This window comes from Gigantopelta aegis, chromosome 14 (genome assembly GCF_016097555.1).
Source record: "Gigantopelta aegis isolate Gae_Host chromosome 14, Gae_host_genome, whole genome shotgun sequence".
NCBI lineage: Eukaryota > Metazoa > Mollusca > Gastropoda > Neomphalida > Peltospiridae > Gigantopelta > Gigantopelta aegis.
The window spans coordinates 37163306-37185984 of record NC_054712.1 but is presented as its reverse complement, the minus strand read 5'-3'; the positions used below and the strand labels follow the sequence as shown (position 1 = coordinate 37185984).

The following is a 22679-nucleotide window of genomic DNA, read 5'->3' as shown; positions in this document are numbered from 1 at the left end:
AGATTAACGAATGTTTGTGATATTTACAGTCAGAACGATAATACAACGACACAAGCTTATCGAATCGATGAATACCTACATACCATGTCATATCATCTGAAGGGAAAACAGCGTTTTACAGAATTGTTGTATCTCTCAAACACGGGGGCAGGACGTAGCCCAGTGATAAAGCGTTCGCTTGATGCGCGGTCGATTTAGGTTCGATCCCGTCGGTGGCACCATTGGGCTATTTCTCTTCCCAGCCAGCGCTCCACAACTTGTGCAACAAAGGCCGTGGTATGTACTATCATGTCTGTGAGATGGTGCATATAAAAGATCCCTTGCTACTAATCGAAAAGAGTTGCCAATGACGTGGCGACAGCGGGTTTCCTCTTTATATATATGTGTGGTCCTTAACCATATGTCTGACGCCATATAACCGAAAATGAAATGTTGAGTGCGTGGGTAAATAAAACATTTAGTTCAATCCTGCTCTCAAACACATAATTGAATTACAAGATTCATCAATAGACACCCACATGAGGTCATGTCAATTAAAACAAAACAAAAACTTCTTACTTAATTAATGTATCGTTCTAGCTTTAAAGATACATCACTGAAAACCCACACGAGGTCATGTTAAGTGAAAACGTCTTGCTGAATTAATGTATCTTTCTGATAAATGATTCAACACAAATATTTATCAATGAATACCCACACAAGGGTATGTTAGTTCAAACGTAACTGCTTGCTGTATTATTGTATCTATCTTTCTAATGCATGAATCAACTCAAAGATTCCTCAATAAACTACATCATAATGAGATGTCTATTGAGAAATGTCTTGGTGAATTGATGTACGGTACCTTTTTATTTTAATACATGGCACAGCCTCTGACTTAGCGGTAAATGAATCCAAGGTACTATGAACTAAGTATGAATGTAATATTGCATTAACCTGCATGTGTGCGAGGTGGGATGTAGCTGAGTGCTAAAGACCATTTGCTTGATGTCCCGTGATCCGTAGAATTGATCGACTTCGACGAACTCTTGTTTTTTCCACCAACAACAATCAGGTATATCAACGCCGTCATATTGCTGTTCTCTTTAAGGGAAAGTGAATGCAAAAGTTACCATTTTTGCGTATTCGATAGGAATAGCCAGCGGGTTTATTCTCTTTCTCGATCGACAAAGTTTCGAAACAGCAATATGTATTCATCTGATATCCGATATTGTTAAACAAGTATTTCTGTCTTTGGTAATGCCTGTTGTAACACAATAGGTACCGGTCTCGACAGTGTAGTGGTTAAGTCATCTGATTCAAGGCTGGTAGGTACAGGGTTCGCACGCCTGCACCGAATATCATACAATGAGTGCTAAACTGTTTTAACGACTCAGCAGGAAGGTGTAAAATCACTATATCGGACCTCTCTCACTAATCACTAACAAATATCTTCAATTCGTTTATTGCTTTAAGCTACAAGCTTATCAGCACAACATATTTACACCGCATATATAAACACACTGGAGAATTAAATTATTATATACAATGAAACACATACTTTTGATCTAACATATTAGAAAAAAAGAAAGAAATGTTTTATTTAACGACGCACTCAACACATTTTATTTACGGTTATATGGCGTCAGACATATGGTTAAGGACCACACAGATTTTGTGAGGAAACCCGCTGTCGCCACTAAATGGGCTACTCTTCCGAATAGCAGCAAGGGATCTTTTATTTGCGCTTCCCACAGGCAGGATAGCACAAACCATGGCCTTTGTTGAACCAATTATGGATCACTGGTCGGTGCAAGTGGTTTACACCTACACATTGAGCCTTGCGGAGCACTCACTCAGGGTTTGGAGTCGGTATCTCGATTAAAAAGCCCATGCCTCGACTGGGATCCGAACCCAGTACCTACCAGCCTGTAGACCGATGTCCTACCACGACGCCACCGAGGCCGGTCTAACATATTAAGTAACAATACATTAAAATATATAAACCAAAAGATATCAAATAAGTACAAGCATGAAAGTAATACATTCAAATTAATAACATATTCGTCTGAAAAGTAACAACTTTTATAATATTAGACAACAGATGAGTGCCGTAACTTGTATGCGAAACAAATATATTTACCAATATTAATTAAATCTTTAGTGTTTTGGGTTTTCATCAGCTGTATATATTTAAAGACAAGGATTTCGTCTGTAGTATAGCTTGATATATCGTTCTCTTAAGTTTTGGAATAATGGGCAAACTAGCATGAAGTGGTATTCATCTTCAACATCGTTATTACAATGATGACATTTTCTATTATTGCGTTCAATATAATGGTATCTTCCTCTTTCAAATAACAACTAACCATTAACCTCTGCCTCGGACAGACATTCCAGATAGCTGAGGCGTGTGCCAAGGCCATTGAGCCTGAAGGTTAACTGGATATAGACATGAAAAGCACGTCTCATGTCTGGAGATGGTTATTTTTTTACTGTTACGAATATATAAGCGAATGAAGTATCACCTTCTGTAAGCTCATGTTGTCATTATATTCCGACACTGCGGCATTGATTCTACGATCAAAAATAGATTACCTTCAGTGACTTCCGCTTCTCGCTGTATATCAAAAATGTACCGTTGTATGATTCTTTGCATCACTTTCTGAAATAATCAAATGATGTCAACTCTTTACATAAACAAATAAACAAACCACTAACAACTGCCCTAGACAGACAGCCCAGATAGCTCAGGTGTGTACCCAGGAAGGCGTGCCAGAACCTTAATTGGATATAAGCAAGAAAATAAAGTTGAAATGAAATGAAGTGGGGGGGGGGGGGGGATTGAGTCGTACTTCTCTCGAAAATATATTGGAAAAATAAATAAAATGTGCTTGAGCAGGGAGGGTTTTCGACCATCATCCATCCCCTAACCCCCACCCACCCTGCATACGCGCCTGCTCTCGACAAATACAAAAGTCTATATATTGGTAATAAAAAAAGTAAAGTTTGTTTTATTTAACGATAGAGCACATTGATTTTTTTATCTTATCATCGGCTATTGGACGTCAAACATATGGTCATTCTGACACTGTTTTTTAGAGGAATCCGCTGTCGCCATATAGGCTACTCTTTTACGACAGGCAGCAAGGGATCTTTTATTTGCGCTTCCCACAGGCAGGATAGCACAAACTATGACCTTGTGTAACGGCCCGAGTGTAAATAAAGTCTTGTCTCTTGTCTTGTTGAACCAGTTATGGATCACTGGTCGGTGCAAGTGGTTTACACCTACCCACTGAGCCTTGCGGAGCACTCACTCAGGGTTTGGAGTCGGTATCTGGATTAAAAATCCCATGCCTCGACTGGGATCCGAATCCAGTACCTACAAGCCTGTAGACATATGGCCTAACCACGACGCCACCGAGGCCGGTATATTGGTAATAATGACAAACTCGAAACTAAATTAATCATCACATTGATACAACAACGACGTCGACATCATTGTTTCCAAATATATAGGGCTGGTTATCAGTACATGTCACTACTCACTGTGCACTGCAGATTTGACCACTATGTGCTTATACATTACACATTGTGCTAATGATGAACTATTTTCGAGTCCCCTTGGTTTATTTCCAATCTATAATTGTATGCCACCTCAGGCCTCTTGCGTTAATGTAGTTGTTTTTTTATGTAACAAAGTTGACAGATGAACTCTGAACAAAAACCAAGAACCCGTGCACTTAGTTGTTCACCAGTATTTTTTAGAATTTCACTTGCCAGTTATTAATACATGTTATATTATAATAAAATGTGTCAGCTAAAATGCAAAAATGTAGTTCGACAGTTGTCCTACAGAATTTGATATAGATTAATTATTTATGCAACTTTAACTTGTGAAATGGTTTCGTATCCTACATGCAACTGCATGTATTCCCAAGCTAATTTTTTAAACATTACATATTTCGTTTCCATCTGGAGTTGTATTATTTTAAAGAAATTGTCTTGAGTTAGCTGCCATTGTAGTATGCTAACAGCATGTAATAGTTAAAGGTTTATAGTTTGTTTTGTTTAACGACACCACAAGAGCAAACTGATCATCGACTACTGGATGTCAAACATTTGGTACTTTTGACATATAGTCTAAGAAACCCGCTACATTTTTCCATTTGTGGCAAAGGGTCTTTTATATGCAGTATCCCACAGACATGATAGTACATACCACGGCCTTTGAAATACCAATCGAGGTTCAATGGCTTCATCGACACTGACAGTTTTGGACATGGGGACAAAACGAAGTCGAGTCACAAAATCCTAAATGTTTGTGATAAATCCTTTATAGTTAACAACGAAACGCAGTGACATTATTATCCCTGTTCTAATACTACACTTATTAGTAGTGTTTGTAAGAAATTGTACTGTGTTTTTATTAAAGAAATCCAACAAATTTTACAAACCTAATAATCTATTCTTCTTACTTACGATATTCAATGAAAACGCTTGTAATAAGTAGAAGTATCGTCCGATTTATCACGAAAATTAACCAATGGGAAAAAGTCTTATATGACAGTTGTTTTAGAATTTGGGGATAATATCACTGTGTTGCATGGTTAACTGTAAGGAATTATCACACAATTTGGATTTGTGGAAATTCAAAACGTTTGTGATAAATCCTTATAATTAACCATGAAACAGTGATATTATCCCTATGCTGATACCATGTTGATGAAGGTAGGTTTACTAATTTATAACTTGTACTAACATCATATTTTCACTTATTGTCTTTATAAAATAATATTCATTTATGAAATGGTAAGTATTAATTTCGTGAGGTTTTAAACAGTTTGCGATATTTCAAAGCACCTAATGTTGATTAACATTGCGTTTACAAAATCGATAGTTATTTCCATCTTGTCTTTATCAATTTTATTGTCCCATAAAGTATGTTCTAAAAAACAATGGTGTACCGGTACTTCAGATTGTGGTACAATTATTTCTGATGAACCTGCCTGTGCCATTTGGGGAACACAGACTATAATAGCAGGCAATAAGACACGTGCTCAAATTGACTGCTGCGATCGATCAGGGACTGGACCTTACTCGGGGAGGGTGGGTGTTCATTGCTGCTAACGAAGTGTTACACATTACAATGGAACGAAATAATAATAAAATAAGAACAATAACATCGTTTTCATCTTCAAGTTAGTAATATTTTTTTTAAATATTTATAACGACGTTTTAAAATGTAATGGAAGGCGCGGAATTAATATACTAACGAAAACACTGCATATGATGCTAAGTGACAGCATATCGGATGAGTTCTCGGAATTTTGTCATCGTGATAAATCCTGGTTGCCCATGACAATATAGATCTGTAGTCCGATTTATCACGAAAAGTAACCAATGGGGTAAAGGCTTATATGACAGTTGCATTAGAATATAAAATGATCTGAAGGCCTACCTGGTAGGTGAGTGTTTCGGTCAGGTTGTTCTCCTCGATCTGGACCCCGGTTTGACGACCTGCTCCGCCACTGGCGTTTCCCTCGTATATATCGACGGCCGAAGCGTCACACGCTGGATTGAACAGCTGAAAATATTAACACAGAATTGTCAATGTTGGAATGCCAAGGTCATACCTAATAACATAAAAAGGGGTCATTGAAAAACAACGAATCCACAACACAGTATAGTATATAGGGTTATATGCAGTTAAAGTTAAAAATTGTACTTTAAAACCACCGAAATGTTTTTATATTTTTGTCATTCTGTATGGCAACCGCTATCCCTCCACCACCATCCGCCGCCACTAGTTCGGTTCTGAAAGGATAACTTCTCCCCCTCCACCACAAAACGCCGTCGTTAGTTCGGTTCTGAAAGGACAACCTCTCACCCTACAACACCAAACGCCGCCGCTAGTTCTGTTGTGAAAGGACAAACCCCCCCCCCCCACCACCACCACCACCACCACCATCATCCGCCGCCGCTAGTTCGGCTCTGAAAGGACAACCTCCCCCCCACTCCACCACCATCCGCCGCTACTAGTTCGGTTCTGAATGATAGCATGAATGAATGTTCAACGATACCCCAGCACAAAAATACATATTACTATTGGGTGTCAGAAGTTCTGAATGATAGTCAAGATGACAGGAAACAGGAAATGTTTTATTTAACGACGCACTCAACACATTTTATTTACGGTTATATGGCGACAGACGTATGGTTAAGGACGACTGAGAGAGGAAACCCGCTTTCGTCACTTCATGGGTTACTCTTTTCAATTAGCAGCAAGGGTTATTTTATATGTACCATCCCACAAGCAGGATAGCACATACCACAGCCTTTGATATACCAGTCGTGGTGCACTGGCTGGAACGAGAAATATAGATAGTCAAAATGTGTAAATGTAAAATATGAATATCAGGAGATATAAATGTCGTCCAAAATGATGACGTATCCATCATCAATGCTCCGCGACTGACATATACTAAATTCCGAAGTATGTCCTGTCTTGTTTGTGAGAAAATGTAGATAAAAGTGCCCTTGCTGCTGATCATACATTCCGCATGTGGCAACAGTGTTTTTCTCCTCTCACACTAGCCTATAAATACATATGCTGGACAGATAGATCGTTAAATCGAGAGGCGTACCAGGTAAAGCGTACATGAACCTATGATGATATCACGGACGAGATGACTAGAGTAATATTGTGGCACTTCGTTTACATCCTAGGATCGATCCCCATCACTGGTCCTTTGGGCTATTTATCGTTCCAACAAGTGCACCACGACTGGTATATCAAAGGCAGTGGTATGTGCTATCATGGCTGTGGGATGGTGCATATAAAAAATCCCTTGCTACTAAAGGGACAATGCAGCGGGTTTCCTCTCTAAGACTATAATTATATCAAAATTACCAAATGTTTGACATTCAGTAGTCGATGATTAATATACCAATGTGCTCTAGTGGTGTCGTTACACGATACTAACTAAATAACTTTATGTATACTTCCGGTATCTGTAATAACAAAATAGTTTTTAGGTCGCATAAAACTGTAATTTTTCAATTCGCCTATGGTTTTAAAGGGACAGACCCTAGTTTTCAAACACTAATGCATATTTTTCACTGAAATCAAATATTACTTATATTGTATTGTTTAGATAATCCATTTCCGTACAACCGGAGTGTTTCTGGTCATCCTGGTGCTTCTAATACCACAAAATGCAATTTTCATATTTTAAAAAACGCATGTGTGTCTGAGAAATAACAGTTATGGAGTTGAGTTTTAGTCTATTTTTAACAATATTTCATCGTTTTAATGCCACAGACTCTTGTTTCACTCTCTTGTAACGTTATCCAAATGTGTTAAAGGTTTTATAACTTAACCAAATTTAGCATCCATTTTCACGTGTTAAAACTAGGGTCTGCGCCTTTAATAGTAATATAACTTGAGATAATTTAAACCTTTGGATAATTTTGTTTGCCAATTTTCCACGAGTTTTGCACGAGTGCGCATGGCCGCACCTTGTGTAAAGTAACTAGTGGGGGCGGTAAAAGAAAAACAATCATTTAGGGTCGGTAGGTATATTCTTAAAAAGAATTTGATTTCTTGGAGGAGTGGGGGAAGAAGAAGGCTTTGTGTCCCTATCTCCACTCTCCAGTGGCTTACTCAAATCGGCGGAATCCGGTTCAGAATCTATGACAGGTATGTTTATCCCAGTGACGGGAACTTGTGAATGTGTCTAGATGCGGAAATGACAGAACTCAGCTTGTTCTGTGAAAAAAAGAAAACCCTTACCAACTGGAATGTTGTAACTGGACCAAGCAAAACATACAAATAAATAGCTATATGTATTTAAAGACTGCGTGGTTGTTTCAAGGAGAGTTCGATTACCTGCTGATTCTAAATTCAGAAACAACATCCGCGCTATTAGTTCTGTGAATATTAAAGGAACGTCCAATAATAGATACGGAGGCATCGTCATGATGACGAAGTTTATAAAAATTAAGAAACGCTTTTTTATACATTATCAAAATGTCTGTTAAAGGGACATTCCTGAGTTTGCTGCATTGTAAGATGTTTCCGACTAATAAAATATTTCTACGATTAAACTTACATATTAAATATATTTTCTTGTTTAGAATATCAGTGTCTGTATACTCAATGTGTTTCTGGTCGTCCTAATATTTGCAAGAAGCCCAAACTGGATTTTGTCTTCAAATAATTTCGTTCGTACGAAAAAAAACATATTTTAGGAAATAAAATGAAATTTAACTTAGTACATAAATTAGAACGACCAGAAACACGTTTAATATACAACCACTAATATTTTTTTGCAGAAAAATATATTTGATATGTAATTACAGTCGTTAAAAAGTCTCTGTTAGTCGATAACATCTTAAAAATTGCAGCAAACTCAGGAATGTCCCTTTAAATCTGTTTGCTGTCATCGTGATGTTTTATATCGGACATTACTCGGGCATTGGCTAAAGAATTCTTTCACCTGCGGGGTCTGGTTTCCTATGATTTTATTTTACTCTGGTTTAATTGGATTGTTCTTAAGCTCGAGTCAGGTACGACTTCTCGATGTTAACACTAATATAAATTAATTTGATATACTATTTGGAAATGTCAGAAACGATTTCATGTTTAAAGTTCAAACAGATTGTGAACAGAGATTATTAAAACATAATCATTAATGTGAAATGCTACATTTAGTGTATCTTCTCTCAAATCGAATTTGAATCATAAATCGTTGATTGGTTCAAAGAGAAAACCGACCCACGTATTGAAACAAAAACTGTCTGCAGCTTTTCAAAAATACTTTGGGTAATCTGGGATGATGAGGATGTGGGGGAGGGATGGTGGGGATGTGGGGGAGGGATGGTGGGGAGGGATGGTGAGGATGTGGGGGAGGGATGGTGAGGATGTGGGGGAGGGATGGTGGGGATGAGTCAAGGAAGTGCCTCTTAGTGGCTGTGGATTGTCTAGTTAAGGATCTCCTCGGGAATGCATTTGCTCCTATAGACGAGGCACTACCTAGATTTGTGGAATCAGCCAGTATTTTGCCCATTGCCCATTCGACTCTAAATTGCGCGGAGATATTGTCTTGACAGCGGTTTTGTCGTTCAAATTTGTATCCACTTAAAGCGACATACCCTAGTTTTTAAAAACGCACGTTCCTCTAAGAAGTAACAGTTAATGAGACAAGCTCAAGTTATTTTCGACGGTATAAACATCTCAGACTTTAGCTTCTCTCTATTATAACCTTATCCAAATGTGTTGCGGGTTTATAGATTAACTAAACTTGGTGTCCATTTTTACGAGCTGCAACTAGGGTCTGCACCTTTAAGGGTCAAGCCTGCTATCCCGGACACAGACACATCATCTATGTAGGCTAGTATGCTCCGGATAGTGGGATTATATGCTGTCTGTAAACGTATCAGTTTTGGGTTGGTTAACGACACCACTGGAACACACTGATTACCTCTGGTATTAGATAATAATTTAATATTTGGTAATTTTTTACACGTAGTTTTCAGAGGAACCCTGCTATATTTTTCCATTAGTAGCAATGGATATTTTATATGCATATTTTCATATACGTACATAGACATTAACATTCCTTTATTTCATATATAGTCACTGACGCATTTTAATTGTAAAGAGGGCGTGATGTAGCCCAGTGGTAAAGCACTCGCTAGATGCGATGTCTGTCTAGGATCGATCCCCGTCAGAAGGCCCATTGAGCTAAATCTCGCTCCAGCCAATGCAACACAGCTGGTATATCAAAGGCCATGGTATGTGCTATCCTGTCTGTGGGATGGTGCATATAAAAGATCCTTTGCTACTAATGGAAAAATTAACTGGGTTTCCCCTCTAAGACTATATGTCAAATTTACCAAATATTTGACATCCAATAGCCGATGATTAACAAATCAATATGTTCTAGTAGTGTCGTTAAACAAAACAAACTTCTTAGATTTAATTGTGCATGCATATTTGTTTACACAGTAAGAGGATCTCCGCTTTTTTGTAAATAGGTTTATAAAGTGATTAATAAATAAGGTGCCCGTCTTATCCGGTAGTGTCCGAAACGAAAACAGGTTATAACGAGAAAACCCCAATGGATCTGCACTGGTGGTTCGTTCCTACGAACCAAACATTTCAGGCGAGCACTCTTACAACTGAGCTAAATCCCGCCCTTTTGATAGTAACGAAAGTCGTGGGTGTACCGGCCTACACCTCTCTAATTTAACTCTTGGGTGGAGCCAGTTCTGAGATTCGAAGGATATTCGAGTGAGTGAACTCTTTTTGAACACTATACAAACGAAGAACATATTTTTATTTAAGGACAAACTCAATACATTTTATTTACGATTATATGGCGTCAGACATGGTTAAAGACCACACAGATATTGAGAGAGGAAATCATCTGTCGCCACTTCATGGGCTACTCTTTTTTGATTAGCAGCAAGGGATCTTTTATATGCACCATCCCACAGACATGATAGTACATACCATTGTCTTTGTTACACCAGTTGTGGAGCACTGGCTGGGACGAGAAATAGCCCAATGGGTCCACCGACGGGGATCGATCCTAAACCGACCGCGCATCAAGCGAACGCTTTACCACTGGGCTACGTCCCGCCTCCACTATACAAACGTTCCATTCAATCTTTGCGCGCATTCGATTGGACGCCTTCGGGGTAATTCGAACCCGAGGGTTTGGTAGATGACTGATTCATTGAAACAGACTAAAAACAAACAAGCGATCTAAGTTTAAACTAGGAATCAGTGTGAAGTTTGTTTTAACAGCGTTGATGTCCGATAGACAGCTGATAGCGCTAGCGATAAGATGAGAATAGCGTGCGATTATCTTGTACATCACTCTCCGGTATTTCCAGAATCCGTCTTAATTGGTCCTCGGCCGCCATGTGCGAAAGAAACTTATGTAACTCCCTGTTTACTTATCCGCTTGTTACGACCTATTTCTATTATTCCTCTTTTAGGTTTACTAATGTTATCGCGATGAAAGGTGAAAAGTGTTCATCACAAAAATAGAACTGTTAAGTAACATATATTTCAGGCAAGAGTTTTTTTTTTTTTTTTTTTTTTTTTTTTTTTTTTTTTTTTTTTTTTTTTTTTTTTTTTTTTTTTTTTTTTTTTTTTTTTTTTTTTTTTTTTTTTTTTTTTTTTTTTTTTTTTTTTTTTTTTACAAGATATTGCGTGTTCTGTTGTTCCAGAAATGATTACAGATGGGGGAGGCACCAGTATCCACCACTTGCGAAATAAAAATAAAATACTGTAAGTTTGTTTGCAATATGATCCATTTCAACAGAAATAAGAAAAAGATCCACCTTTCCGAGCCCAATATTTGTAACTGTTCATAAAACTTTAGCGTGTTTTGTTGATACATCTTCATCAAGACAATTGCTTAACATCATCAGAATACGAAATTAATTAGATCGATCAACTGACATGTTTAAAAAACTGCTATTAAAAAAAATCAAGTTGTATATTGTACAATTTACAGAAATATCGAAAAAGCCCAACAAATATGGCTCTCATGGGTTACATTCTACACAAAATAAAACTTAATTTTTATTTTAAAAAGAAGAAATAGTTAATTTTTTTCGTTTAACGGCACAAAAACACATTCATTGATTAAGCATCGGCTATTGGATGTGAAACATTTGGTAATTTTGTGTGACATATTTTGTCACGAAGTCTAAGAGGAAACGTGCTGCATTTTTCCATTAGTAGTAACGTATCTTTTATATGTACTTTCCCACAGGCAGGATAACACATATCACGGCCTGGGTATTTTAAAAAATCCCAATCAGAGACTGTGTCCACTGAAGCGGTTCGATCCTTCTACGCAAGCACCTCAGGGGGGAAATATAGCTTCATATAGACACGGCGTATCTGGTATTCCTTGCAATAATGAATTTGAAAGCATCCACTATAGAGCGATTTGAATTACATTTTGGTTTTAAATTGCATAATCAATATACGTGTTACATGTCTGCAGAAACACAATTACTTTAATGCTGCTTCTAATGTTACATCAGCCGACCAGGATGCTTAGTTGGCATGGCCGCTGCTAGACAATTTGTCTTGGTTTTATAAACACGACGGCCACCAGAGAACACCTATTAAGGTTGCACTATACCAATTAATTTCCGGCTGGGTCGAAGTTCGAGGTGTACCGAACTTTTGATAGAGAAGTTAACACCACAATTCCTGTGATTGGTTATAAATGTGAGTGTGTTGGTTGTAAAAAAAATTAGTTTCATCTGGGCTAAAAATGTATGCAATTTTATTTGATGTAGTACCACCGTGTCAAGTAGCCTTGTGCTTGGAACATGTATGGGGTACCTGTAAAAAAAAGTACTAAAATTTTGTGCGAAACTAGGGGTGTTGCAGAAACATCTGGTTATACCGAAAATGAGCCATGAAAGGTACCATTTTCTGCAGTTAATACTTTGAGGAAGGGGTTGTAGTACTGATATTTATGGGTCAGAGTTTGGTTGATATATTGCATATAGTGTTTTTAAACACAAACGTTAACATGGTCGCCTATGGGATTTGAATTGGTATAGTCCAACCTATAGCACATATTCAGTGCATAATAAAAAAGATTATGATTTTTGTGATTTAATTAAATTAAACTACACTATTTGATTAATTAGCCGTCACTCGGCCATGCAAGTTCACAATGACCTTGACCTTGACAATAATTACTGTACATAGCTCTGAATGGAGTTTGAAAAAAATTAGCACTGAGGAAAAGTTGGTTTTGGCCTATAATTCATACTATACAGATTTGAATGTTCTTATTTACATGGTGTTTGACTTGCCATATACAACTGCTCTTAAATATGTTAATATATCTAGGCAGTCTGAACTTAGATTTTAATAGCAATTTATTTTTATATTAAAAATATCATGTGCCAATATTGGGATAATGTCATTAACTTCTATAAACATAGTTAATGTTTCATGTGTGTACTTCTGATAGCTTAACTTTTTAAAGACCTTGATTTTTATTGTCCTTTTGGCATATTTATAGGGTGCTAAGTCATATTTTAGACAAATTTGTAGTTTTAGGGGAAATTGTTTTTTACTTTGAAGAATTTTTTTACCAAAGCCATAATTAAATTTTTTGTCACTATTGTGCCTTCTGTTCTCATTTATACATAACAATAAGCTTGTTAAACATATCTTTAGGTCTCCAGATCAAATCTTTTTTTTAAATAATCACTTAGTTTGCTCCCATGAAGTGTATTTTAAGTGTATACAAGATTTGGAACCAATTTTTCCAGATTTGATTATCTACCTTGGTGTAATTTGATGATTTATTTTATTGTTAATGCTGTATTATCCAATGTTAATAGCTAAATGATATGCTGGATTACAGATTGTAGGAATACATCCAATATACATATTGTATTGATCTGGATTAGAAAATAATGCAATAAAATAGATGTTCGGGTAATTATGTCACTTAAAAACAGGTTTTTTTTAGTAATGAATCAAAAATAAATATGCGAAAGCTGCATGATAATTCCAGATATCACAAATTTTTAAAACCTCCAACTACAGTAGGGTATACATAAAATATAGTCAGGAATATTGGTGGCTGCCAATGGTTTTGATGGTCCAATTTGAAAATATGCATAGCTGATGGATTTGAAATTCCCGCACATGGTAACTTGAAGATGCCCACACTCAGCATACAGGCTTTTCTTCCAACAGTGATGTGCAGGACATTAAGTCATTACTTCATACAGATGCAGTCATGTTGGTTTTTTTTCCTTCCTCAGACATTGTATTTTTTTAATACTGATATTTCTTTGATGTGCCTATTGAGGTCTTCATAATCTAGGGGTCAGTCAAGTACATGTGTTTCAATGGAATAAGTTTAAGGAGTTGAGGTACTCTGAGTAGCCATGCTGTCTCTACATATATAGCTGAGCACACACACACATCTGACAATAAATATCTTCAGGAGTATTATTTAAAAAAAAATTATTTTTTCAAATATGACATATTGCATTTGTACAAAACTGTACAAAATACATGTGTTTTGTGAGGTGTACATTAAATTAGGTTGCACTGTAGAAACAACAGTTTCAGTGAGGTTGTCAGTTTATGTCAGAAGACACCAGATCCTGGTTGTCATAAAAACACATGATTCACCACCTTTTGAAACATGTATGTTATCAGTATAGGTTGCACTATACCAATTAATTTCCGGCTGGGTCGAAGTTCGAGGTGTACCGAACTTTTGATAGAGAAGTTAACACCACAAGTCCTGTGATTGGTTATAAATGTGAGTGTGTTGGTTGTAAAAAAAATTAGTTTCATCTGGGCTAAAAATGTATGTAATTTTATTTGATGTAGTACCACCGCGTCAAGTAGCCTTGTGCTTAGAACATGTATGGGGTACCTGTAAAAAAAAGTACTAAAATGTTGTGCAAAACTAGGGGTGTTGCAGAAACATCTGGTTATACCGAAAATGAGCCATGAAAGGTACCATTTTCTGCAGTTAATACTTTGATGTAGGGGTTGTAGTACTGATATTTATGGGTCACAGTTTGGTTGATATATTGCATATAGTGTTTTTAAACACAAACGTTAACATGGTCGCCTATGGGATTTGAATTGGTATAGTCCAACCTTAATTCATCGTCGGCTACAGAATAACAAACATTTGATAATTCCGATAGAGTCTCCAGAGAAAACGTCCGCTGCATTTTTACTTTAGGTGCAAAGGATATTTTGTAGGAAGAAAGGAAGGCAATATTTTATTTAACGACGCACTCAACACAGTTTATTTACGGTTATATGGCGTCAGACATATGGTTAAGAACCACACAGATACTGAGAGAGAAAACCCGCTGCCGGCACTCCATGGGCTACTCTTTTCGATTAGCAGCAAGGAATCTTTTATATGCACCATCCCACAGACACGATAGCACATACCACGGCCTTTGATATACCAGTCGTGGTGTACTGGCTAGAACGAGAAATAGCCCAATGGGCCCACCGACGGGGATCGATCACAAATCGACCGCGCATCAAGCGAACCCTTTACCACTTGGCTACGCCCCTCCCCCTGTCGGTCAAAGCCATGTGATAATCTTAATGTCAGTAACATTGCAAGAAGAAAAACATATGTAGTAAGATACAAGTTTTATGTTTGTTCAGAAGAAAAAAAACAGAGAAAAAAAAGAAAAGAAAACAGTATCTGATCCCTATCATTGTTTATTTTACTAGCAATAAATTACAATCGCTGATCCGTTAACTGGATATGCAACCACTATTATTTAGGTCATATATATATATATATATATATATATATATATATATATATATATATATATATATATATATATATATATATATATATATATCGCGAATGACGCACGGAAGAAGTTAACTTAGTCCTAATTTTTGTTTTTATTATTGTTCAAGACCAATCCACTAACACAAAGACCTAACGCTGACCTACGAAATGAATGGAATAGTTAGTGGACAAATCGAGACTACTTCCGGCAATAGTCGGGTTGTTGACCGTCGAATCCACTCGTGAAATACAAATAACCGCTCCAGTATGCTGTTCGTCAGATATGCATCACCATGCGCCTTGTGGCGCTTTCAGGAATGTACTTTTGGCTGTTAATAAGTTATTTGTTGTCTTACCTGTCAGATTCTGTCGAGTTAACAGATGCTTGGAAGAGTGGCACTAAAGGTGATTGCAGATGAAGTAAACATTGGGATTCCAAGGCTACATACCTGTCGATAATTCGGAGAGGGAGAGGGAGAGAGAGAGAGAAGGAAAAAAAAAGAGCGTCGAACGTTAACGGATTTAGCAGATTGTTCAGGCTAAAAGCGGCACTCTCGGCTAATAAGGTCTATTTCGGAGCCCCCACTTGTTAGATGGTCTCTAGAATTTCGGCAGTATCCGACAACCTACAAACAGAACTGTCAACTGAATCGGAACGTTAGATGCGGTTTGAAGGTTTTCCGTCTCTTGTAGTGCTAATTAATTCAAGCGGAATTCTAGAAATCACGAACAAATGTTTAAAAGCAGTATGTAACGCAGTTCTTACAAACATATGGAAGAATGATGACAAGAACTGTCCACAGCAATTTCATTTATTTATTCAAATTATAATAGATATGCATTATTAGTATTACATGTATGACCTCCCTCAAAAAAAAAAAAAAAAAAAAAAAAAAAAAAAAAAAAAAAAAATAATATAATAATAATAATAATAATAATAATAAAATAAATGAAAATAAAATAAAAATAAAAATAAATAAATAAAATAATAAAATAAATAAAAATAAATAAATAAATATAATAATAAATAAATAAATAAATAAATAAATAAATACAAAATTAACATAAAAAAGAAGTAAATAAATAAAAAATACATAGATACATAATCCAAAACAAAAAGAAGAAAAAAAGAAAACAATAATTCTCGCAAAAAGTGGACAAAATCACTTATAGTCTTCTACATGAGAGTTGATTTAGCCACGTGCATTTAACCCTCACATAACCCCACCTCCAACCCCCACACATACACCACATAAAAAACCCCATAAATTATAATTATATTTAACAGCATAGACACACTTATTAAGGAATCACTTACAAAAAGGTTAGAAATTGGTCCCTTGTGACTACTAAAAACCCTCAGTTTGCGAGCATTAAAAATACGGCGAATCAATCCATTCCTATATCATACTCAACAAAGTTAGTTATGAATGACGGTCGGTTTTTGCTAGTATTATAATAAAATATTCTAGCTCGCTTGGATAACATTATTTTTAAACATTGAGGTTCCGTTACATCCATTACAATATAACGCCATCCTATTGGTCCAGCCGTAGCAAACGGGAGATTGTTAATTTCCTGATGAATGTAAAAATTACGTCGTCAGGGAACGTCATACCTGATGACGTCATTTTATATTGGTAATTTATCTTACTGAGCGTTATTGTTTTAACAACAATAAAAATAAAAAATTCAAAATAAAATATAAAATATAAAATTTTAATGTTATTATTAGTAAGTATGTTTCAAATTTAATTATAGGTATTGTCTGTTATTTCTTTTACATTCTTCTGGGTGTGAAAAAAACAAACATCCGCAAACTTATGTGAGAACGGCTTCGCCGATTCACACAGTTTGCGGATGTGGGGGTTTTTCATACCCTGATGAACATAAACAAAATAACAGACAATACTTAAATATATATATATATATATATATATATATATATATATATATATATATATATATATATATATATGCAAGCTTTGTAAAACCAAAACCAAATGGCCTTTGTACCATAAGGAAAAACTCCGAATATTAGTATATCTGCTGGCTCTTAATTAATTGTGTTGAGTATACATCTGGGTAACAAAACCTATTTAAAAGTTCGAAATATAACGCATTGAATCGACAAATACGTTTGACATTTACATTTAGTTCGACGACGGGAATTAATTAACAACTAAGTACGAAATTAATAAATAATACGAGCAATAGTGTTGCATTTATAGTGAATTGCAATTGCTGAGATGTTGCCGACTACAGGAATGACGTTTTAACGACAAAAATAACATTAAATATACTACTTTATGTTTTCTGCATAACTTATCAGTGGTATACATGCCATGTTAAGTGTGTTTCTGATCGTCCTGATGTTTGAACCAGGCCATCAAACTTCATAATATTTAATATATAATAATATATACGAAATTATCTGGAAAGTAGAAAATGCTTTATTTATCGATGCACTCAGCACATTTTATTTACGGTTATATGGCGTCAGACATAAGGTTAATGACCACACAGATATATAGAGAGGAAACCCGCTGTCGCCATTTTATGGGGTACTCTTTTCGATTAGCAGCACAATCCCACAGACAGGATCGTATATACCACGGCCTTTGTTACACCAGTCATGGAGCACTGGCTGGAACGAGAAATTGCCCAAATGGGGCCATCGACAGGGATCGATCCTAAACCGACCGCGCATCAAGCGAGCGCTTTACCACTGGGCTATATATCCAAATCCAGTTTAGGCTGCTTACAAACAGTAGGATGGGGACGTAGCCCAGTGGTAAAGCGCGATCGGTCTGAGATCGATCCCCGTCGATGGGCCCATTAGACTAATTCTTGTTCCAGCCAGTGCACCATGACTGGTATTTCAAATACCGTGGTAAGTGTTACCCTGTCTGTGGTATGGCACATATAAAATATACCTTGCTACTAATTGAAACATTTAGCGGGTTTCCTCTCTAAGACTGTATCTCAAAATTACAAAATGTTTGGCATCCAACAGCCGACGATTAATAAATCAATGCGCTCTAGTGGTGTCGTTAAACAAAGCAAACTTTAACTTCATCTTGTTTCTTAATACATAGTTTTCGAACGATCGAAATTATCGGCAGTCCAAATCTGGTTGAGACTGCTTACAAAAAGTAGAAGAAACACATTGAATGTACAGACACATGAATCTGCATTTAGTGTGTAATTTTTAGTCGTTACAAATTTTATTACCCATATGGTCAATCATATCTTGATACATATCAAAGTAATACGTCCCACTAGAACGCCAAGTGGGACGTAACACTTCGTGACGACATTGAACGAATTGAGTGATATAAATTAAAATCAATTATGGGTAATAATAAATAGGATATTAAACTCGCTTCCATTTCGTATCATGGTTATGTCCCTCGTGAAATAATTTTCATTGTCACTCGCTAAAGCTAGTGACAACTGAAAATTATTTCATTCGGGACATAAACATGATACGAAATAGAAACTCGTTTAATATCCTATAAGAATTAGTCAGAAACATCACACACTGGAAGCGAACTCAGGATCGACCCTTAAAACAATGCCATTTGAATTATTGACATATGCATTGTGTTCACACCGGTACACTTAAAATATAAGCGTACGAGACAGAGAACGAATATTCAAATTCGGGCAAAAACAAATTGAGATATTTTCGGGCCAAAACAATAGAGATATCCGAGCAAAAAGGATAGCGATATTTTTGGGCAAAGACGATAGAGATATTCGGGCAATAAAGACAGACATATTCGGATAAAAACGACAGAGATATTCGGGCAAATACGATAGAGATATTTTCGAGCCAAAACGATAGAGATATTCTGGCAAAACGATACAGATATGTTCAGGCAAAAACGATAGAGATACTCGGGCAAACACGACAGAGATATTCGGGCAAACACGATAGAGATATTCGGGCAAACACGATAGAGATATTCGGGCAAAAATGATAGAGATATTCGGGCAAAAACGATAGAGATATTTTTGGGTAGAAATGATAGAGATATTCGGGCAAACACGATAGAGATGTTCGGGCAAAAACGATAGAGATATTTTCGGGTAGAAATGATAGAGATATTCGGGCAAACACGATAGAGATATTCGGGCAAACACGATAGAGATATCTGGGCAAAAACGATAGAGATATTCGGGCAAAAACAATAGAGATATTCGAGCAAAAACGATAACGATATGTCGGCAAAAATGATAGAGATATTTTTGGGTAAAAACGATAGAGATATTCGGGCAAAAACGACAGAGATATGTGGGCAAAAACGACAGAGATATGTGGGCAAAACCGATAGAGATATTCGGGAAAAAACGACAGAGATATTTGGGCAAAACTGAGATATTCGGGCAAAAGCGATATAGATATTCAGGCAAAAACGATAGAGATATTCGGGCAAAAACGATAGAGATATTGGGGTTAAATAAGCAGACCTGAAATCTTTTAACCATGTATTTCCATCATTCTAGACACGATATTAGTTGTAATCAATGTACAAATGTGATTTTTTTTGCACCTCTAAATAGCTCTTTGGAAGTACACGCAATGCTAATGTGAATAAATGTTGTAATCCAGTTTCGAGCATTTTTCTTTAATTCGGGCAAAAAATCACCCTTACCCCTACAAAAATGGGAGCCCGTACGCATGTGTCTAAAAACAAAAGAAATGTGTTATAACTGTTTCTCGGGCAATACATGTCAGTCCCAGAGCCTGGGTAATAATATAAATGAGAGACTTAAAAGTGATCTTCTCATTTCCACACGTGAGATTTATTAGTTTCGCAAGGTACTAGGACAGGGATTGTAAACCCGATCTGGAGATCTTCGCTAATCGCAAATCATCGGTCTTCTTCGGAGATTGGCTATCGAGTAACCCTAACAACTGTACTGTCGCATTTCGTTTGAAGTGTTTTCCCATTGTGCTTTGAATTTTGAATTTAGTGCAGTTTTTTTTTTTTCTTTCTTTCTTTTTATTATTGTTTTCTTTCCTTTTTATCTCTATTTATTGATTAATTGTATGTTTATTATGCTTGTTCTGTTTTTTTGCTTTTTAAATTTTAGAAATAATTTGGATTTTTTTTAATTTGCCGGTGTGTGTGTGTGTGTGTTTGCTTTTGTTTTATTTTTGAGTTTGCTTTGTTTTTGGAGGGTTTTGGGGGGTTTTTTTTTGCTTTTGTTGTGTTGACTTTCTTTTTGTTTTGTTTTGTTTCGGTTTTCGGTTTCCTTAGTTTGTTTCGGGGGGTGGGGGGGGGGGGCAATTTAATTTTTTTTATATATGTTTGTTTTTCTTTGCATTTTTATAATATGTGTGTGTGTGGATCTTTTTTGCTTTGTTTTGTTTTTATTCTTCTTTTTTTTTCTTTTTTTTGATTTTGGTTTCAAATATATCCTACTAAAAGAAAGAAGTGTTTTATTTAACGACGCACTCAACACATTTTATTTACGGTTATATGGCGTCAGACATATGGTTAAGGACCACACAGATTTTGAGAGGAAACCCGCTGTCGCCACTACATGGGCTACTCTTCCGATTGGCAGCCAGGAATCTTTTATTTGCGCTTCCCACAGGGATCCGAACCCAGTACCTACCAGCCTGTAGACCGATGGCCTGCCACGACGCCACCGAGGCCGGTTATATCCTACTAAGGTTCGAAACCCACTATTATTGACCCCTAATGCGAGTGTCTTAAATGTGAAAGGCCAATTGACTTGTTTTCACTTGGACACTTCTACTGCCAAAAACAAACATTCTTCTTTTCTGTTTCGCACAAGGGGAACATTTCTAAGCAGACAAGACATTACATACCACATATATTCTGGAATAAGTAATAACCGACAAATGTGCATAATTATGGAAACCGATCCTGTAGCCATTCACAGCATATTTCTGCATCTGCCATACCTGTTTCCGTCAATCCCTCCCGCCCCTGCCCATTCCACCCCTTCTCATTGTAATGGGGAGAACCCGTGCTCTAATTATGCACACTTGTGAACTGTCCTAACCGTAAGCTGTTCGTAGAGTGATCGAATACGAAAATGTATACGAAAGAAAGAACGAAATGTTTTATTTAACAACGCACTCAACACATTTTATTTACGGTTATATGGCGTCAGGCATATGGTTAAGGACCAAACAAATATTGTGAAAGGAAACCCGCTGTCGTCACTTCATGGGCTACTCTTTTCGATTAGCAGCAAGGGATCTTTTATATGCACTATCCCACAGACAGGGTAGGACATACAACGGCTTTTGATATACCAGTCGTGGTGCACTGGCTGGAACGAGAAATATCCCAATGAGCCCACCGACGCGGATCGATCCCAGACCGACCACGCATCAAGCGAGTACTCTACCACTGGGCTACGTCCTGACTCGTAGAGTGATCGAATACGAAAACGTATACGATGACGCATAAATGGAATCTACTCAACGAATTTGCATAGAAAGTGATTTTTATGGATTATACAAGTTCAAGTTCCTTTTATTGCCTTAAGTTTTACAACTCATCAGCGTCATACAAACAATATAGCATATATTATACAGATATGTACACAATAATGTACAGGATAATGGTGGAGAGTGATTTAACATTATAGACATATATAATACAAAGTATCACAGTACTGCTGACTTATATCACATAAAGATATAGGTCGTTATTACATAAGAGAAAATTTTAAATACTTGAGGTGCTACCGGGATACACATGTATGATGCACTACATTGTACATCACTATTAGCATTACGTCTTTATTCCACTAGTTCATTTCTTACCTTATTTGTCCGTTGTAAATATTTCCCAAGGTTATTAAGATCTTTATTATTGTTAGTTCTTAAAGGACTTTCATTAGAAAAAAAAAGCGCCTAATTCCACACGTAGCCGTTAAGTTTTTTTTTTATTCTCGGAGAGAGGTGATCTCTTAATCCATTACTGTTAACAATAAACGGAATCCACGTGCATTGTCTTTTGTTTCATATAGTATACTGACGGAAAAAACCTAAACGGAAGACATGGTACTTGAGACCAAATTTAAATGATTACTATCGTAATTATGTCTGTATATTAAAACAAATCACACACATTTAATATGGGATTGTATATCAGTAACACAGTTAACTAGCTGAGTGGTAAAGCGCTCGCCTGATGTGCGGTCGGTTTAGGTTCGATCCCTGTTAGAGGACCCATTGGGCTATTTTTTGCTTCTGCGAGTGCACCACAACTGGTACATCAAATACCGTGGTATGTGTTATCCTGTCTGTGGGATGGTGCATATAAAAGACCCTTTGCTACTAATGGAAAGATG

General features: G+C 36.6%; 1 protein-coding gene across 1 annotated transcript in view; it reads right to left on the bottom strand.

Moving 5' to 3' along the window:
• The window catches only part of LOC121387966 (short transient receptor potential channel 3-like), an 84248-nt gene that overhangs the window by 595 nt on the left and 60974 nt on the right, over positions 1–22679 (bottom strand). Inside the window, exons 12-13 of the mRNA XM_041519149.1 lie at positions 5441–5566; positions 2578–2644 (exon numbers count right to left, since the gene is read on the bottom strand). Coding sequence (XP_041375083.1) covers positions 2578–2644; positions 5441–5566 — 193 coding nt within the window. The remainder of the gene's footprint in view (positions 1–2577; positions 2645–5440; positions 5567–22679) is intronic.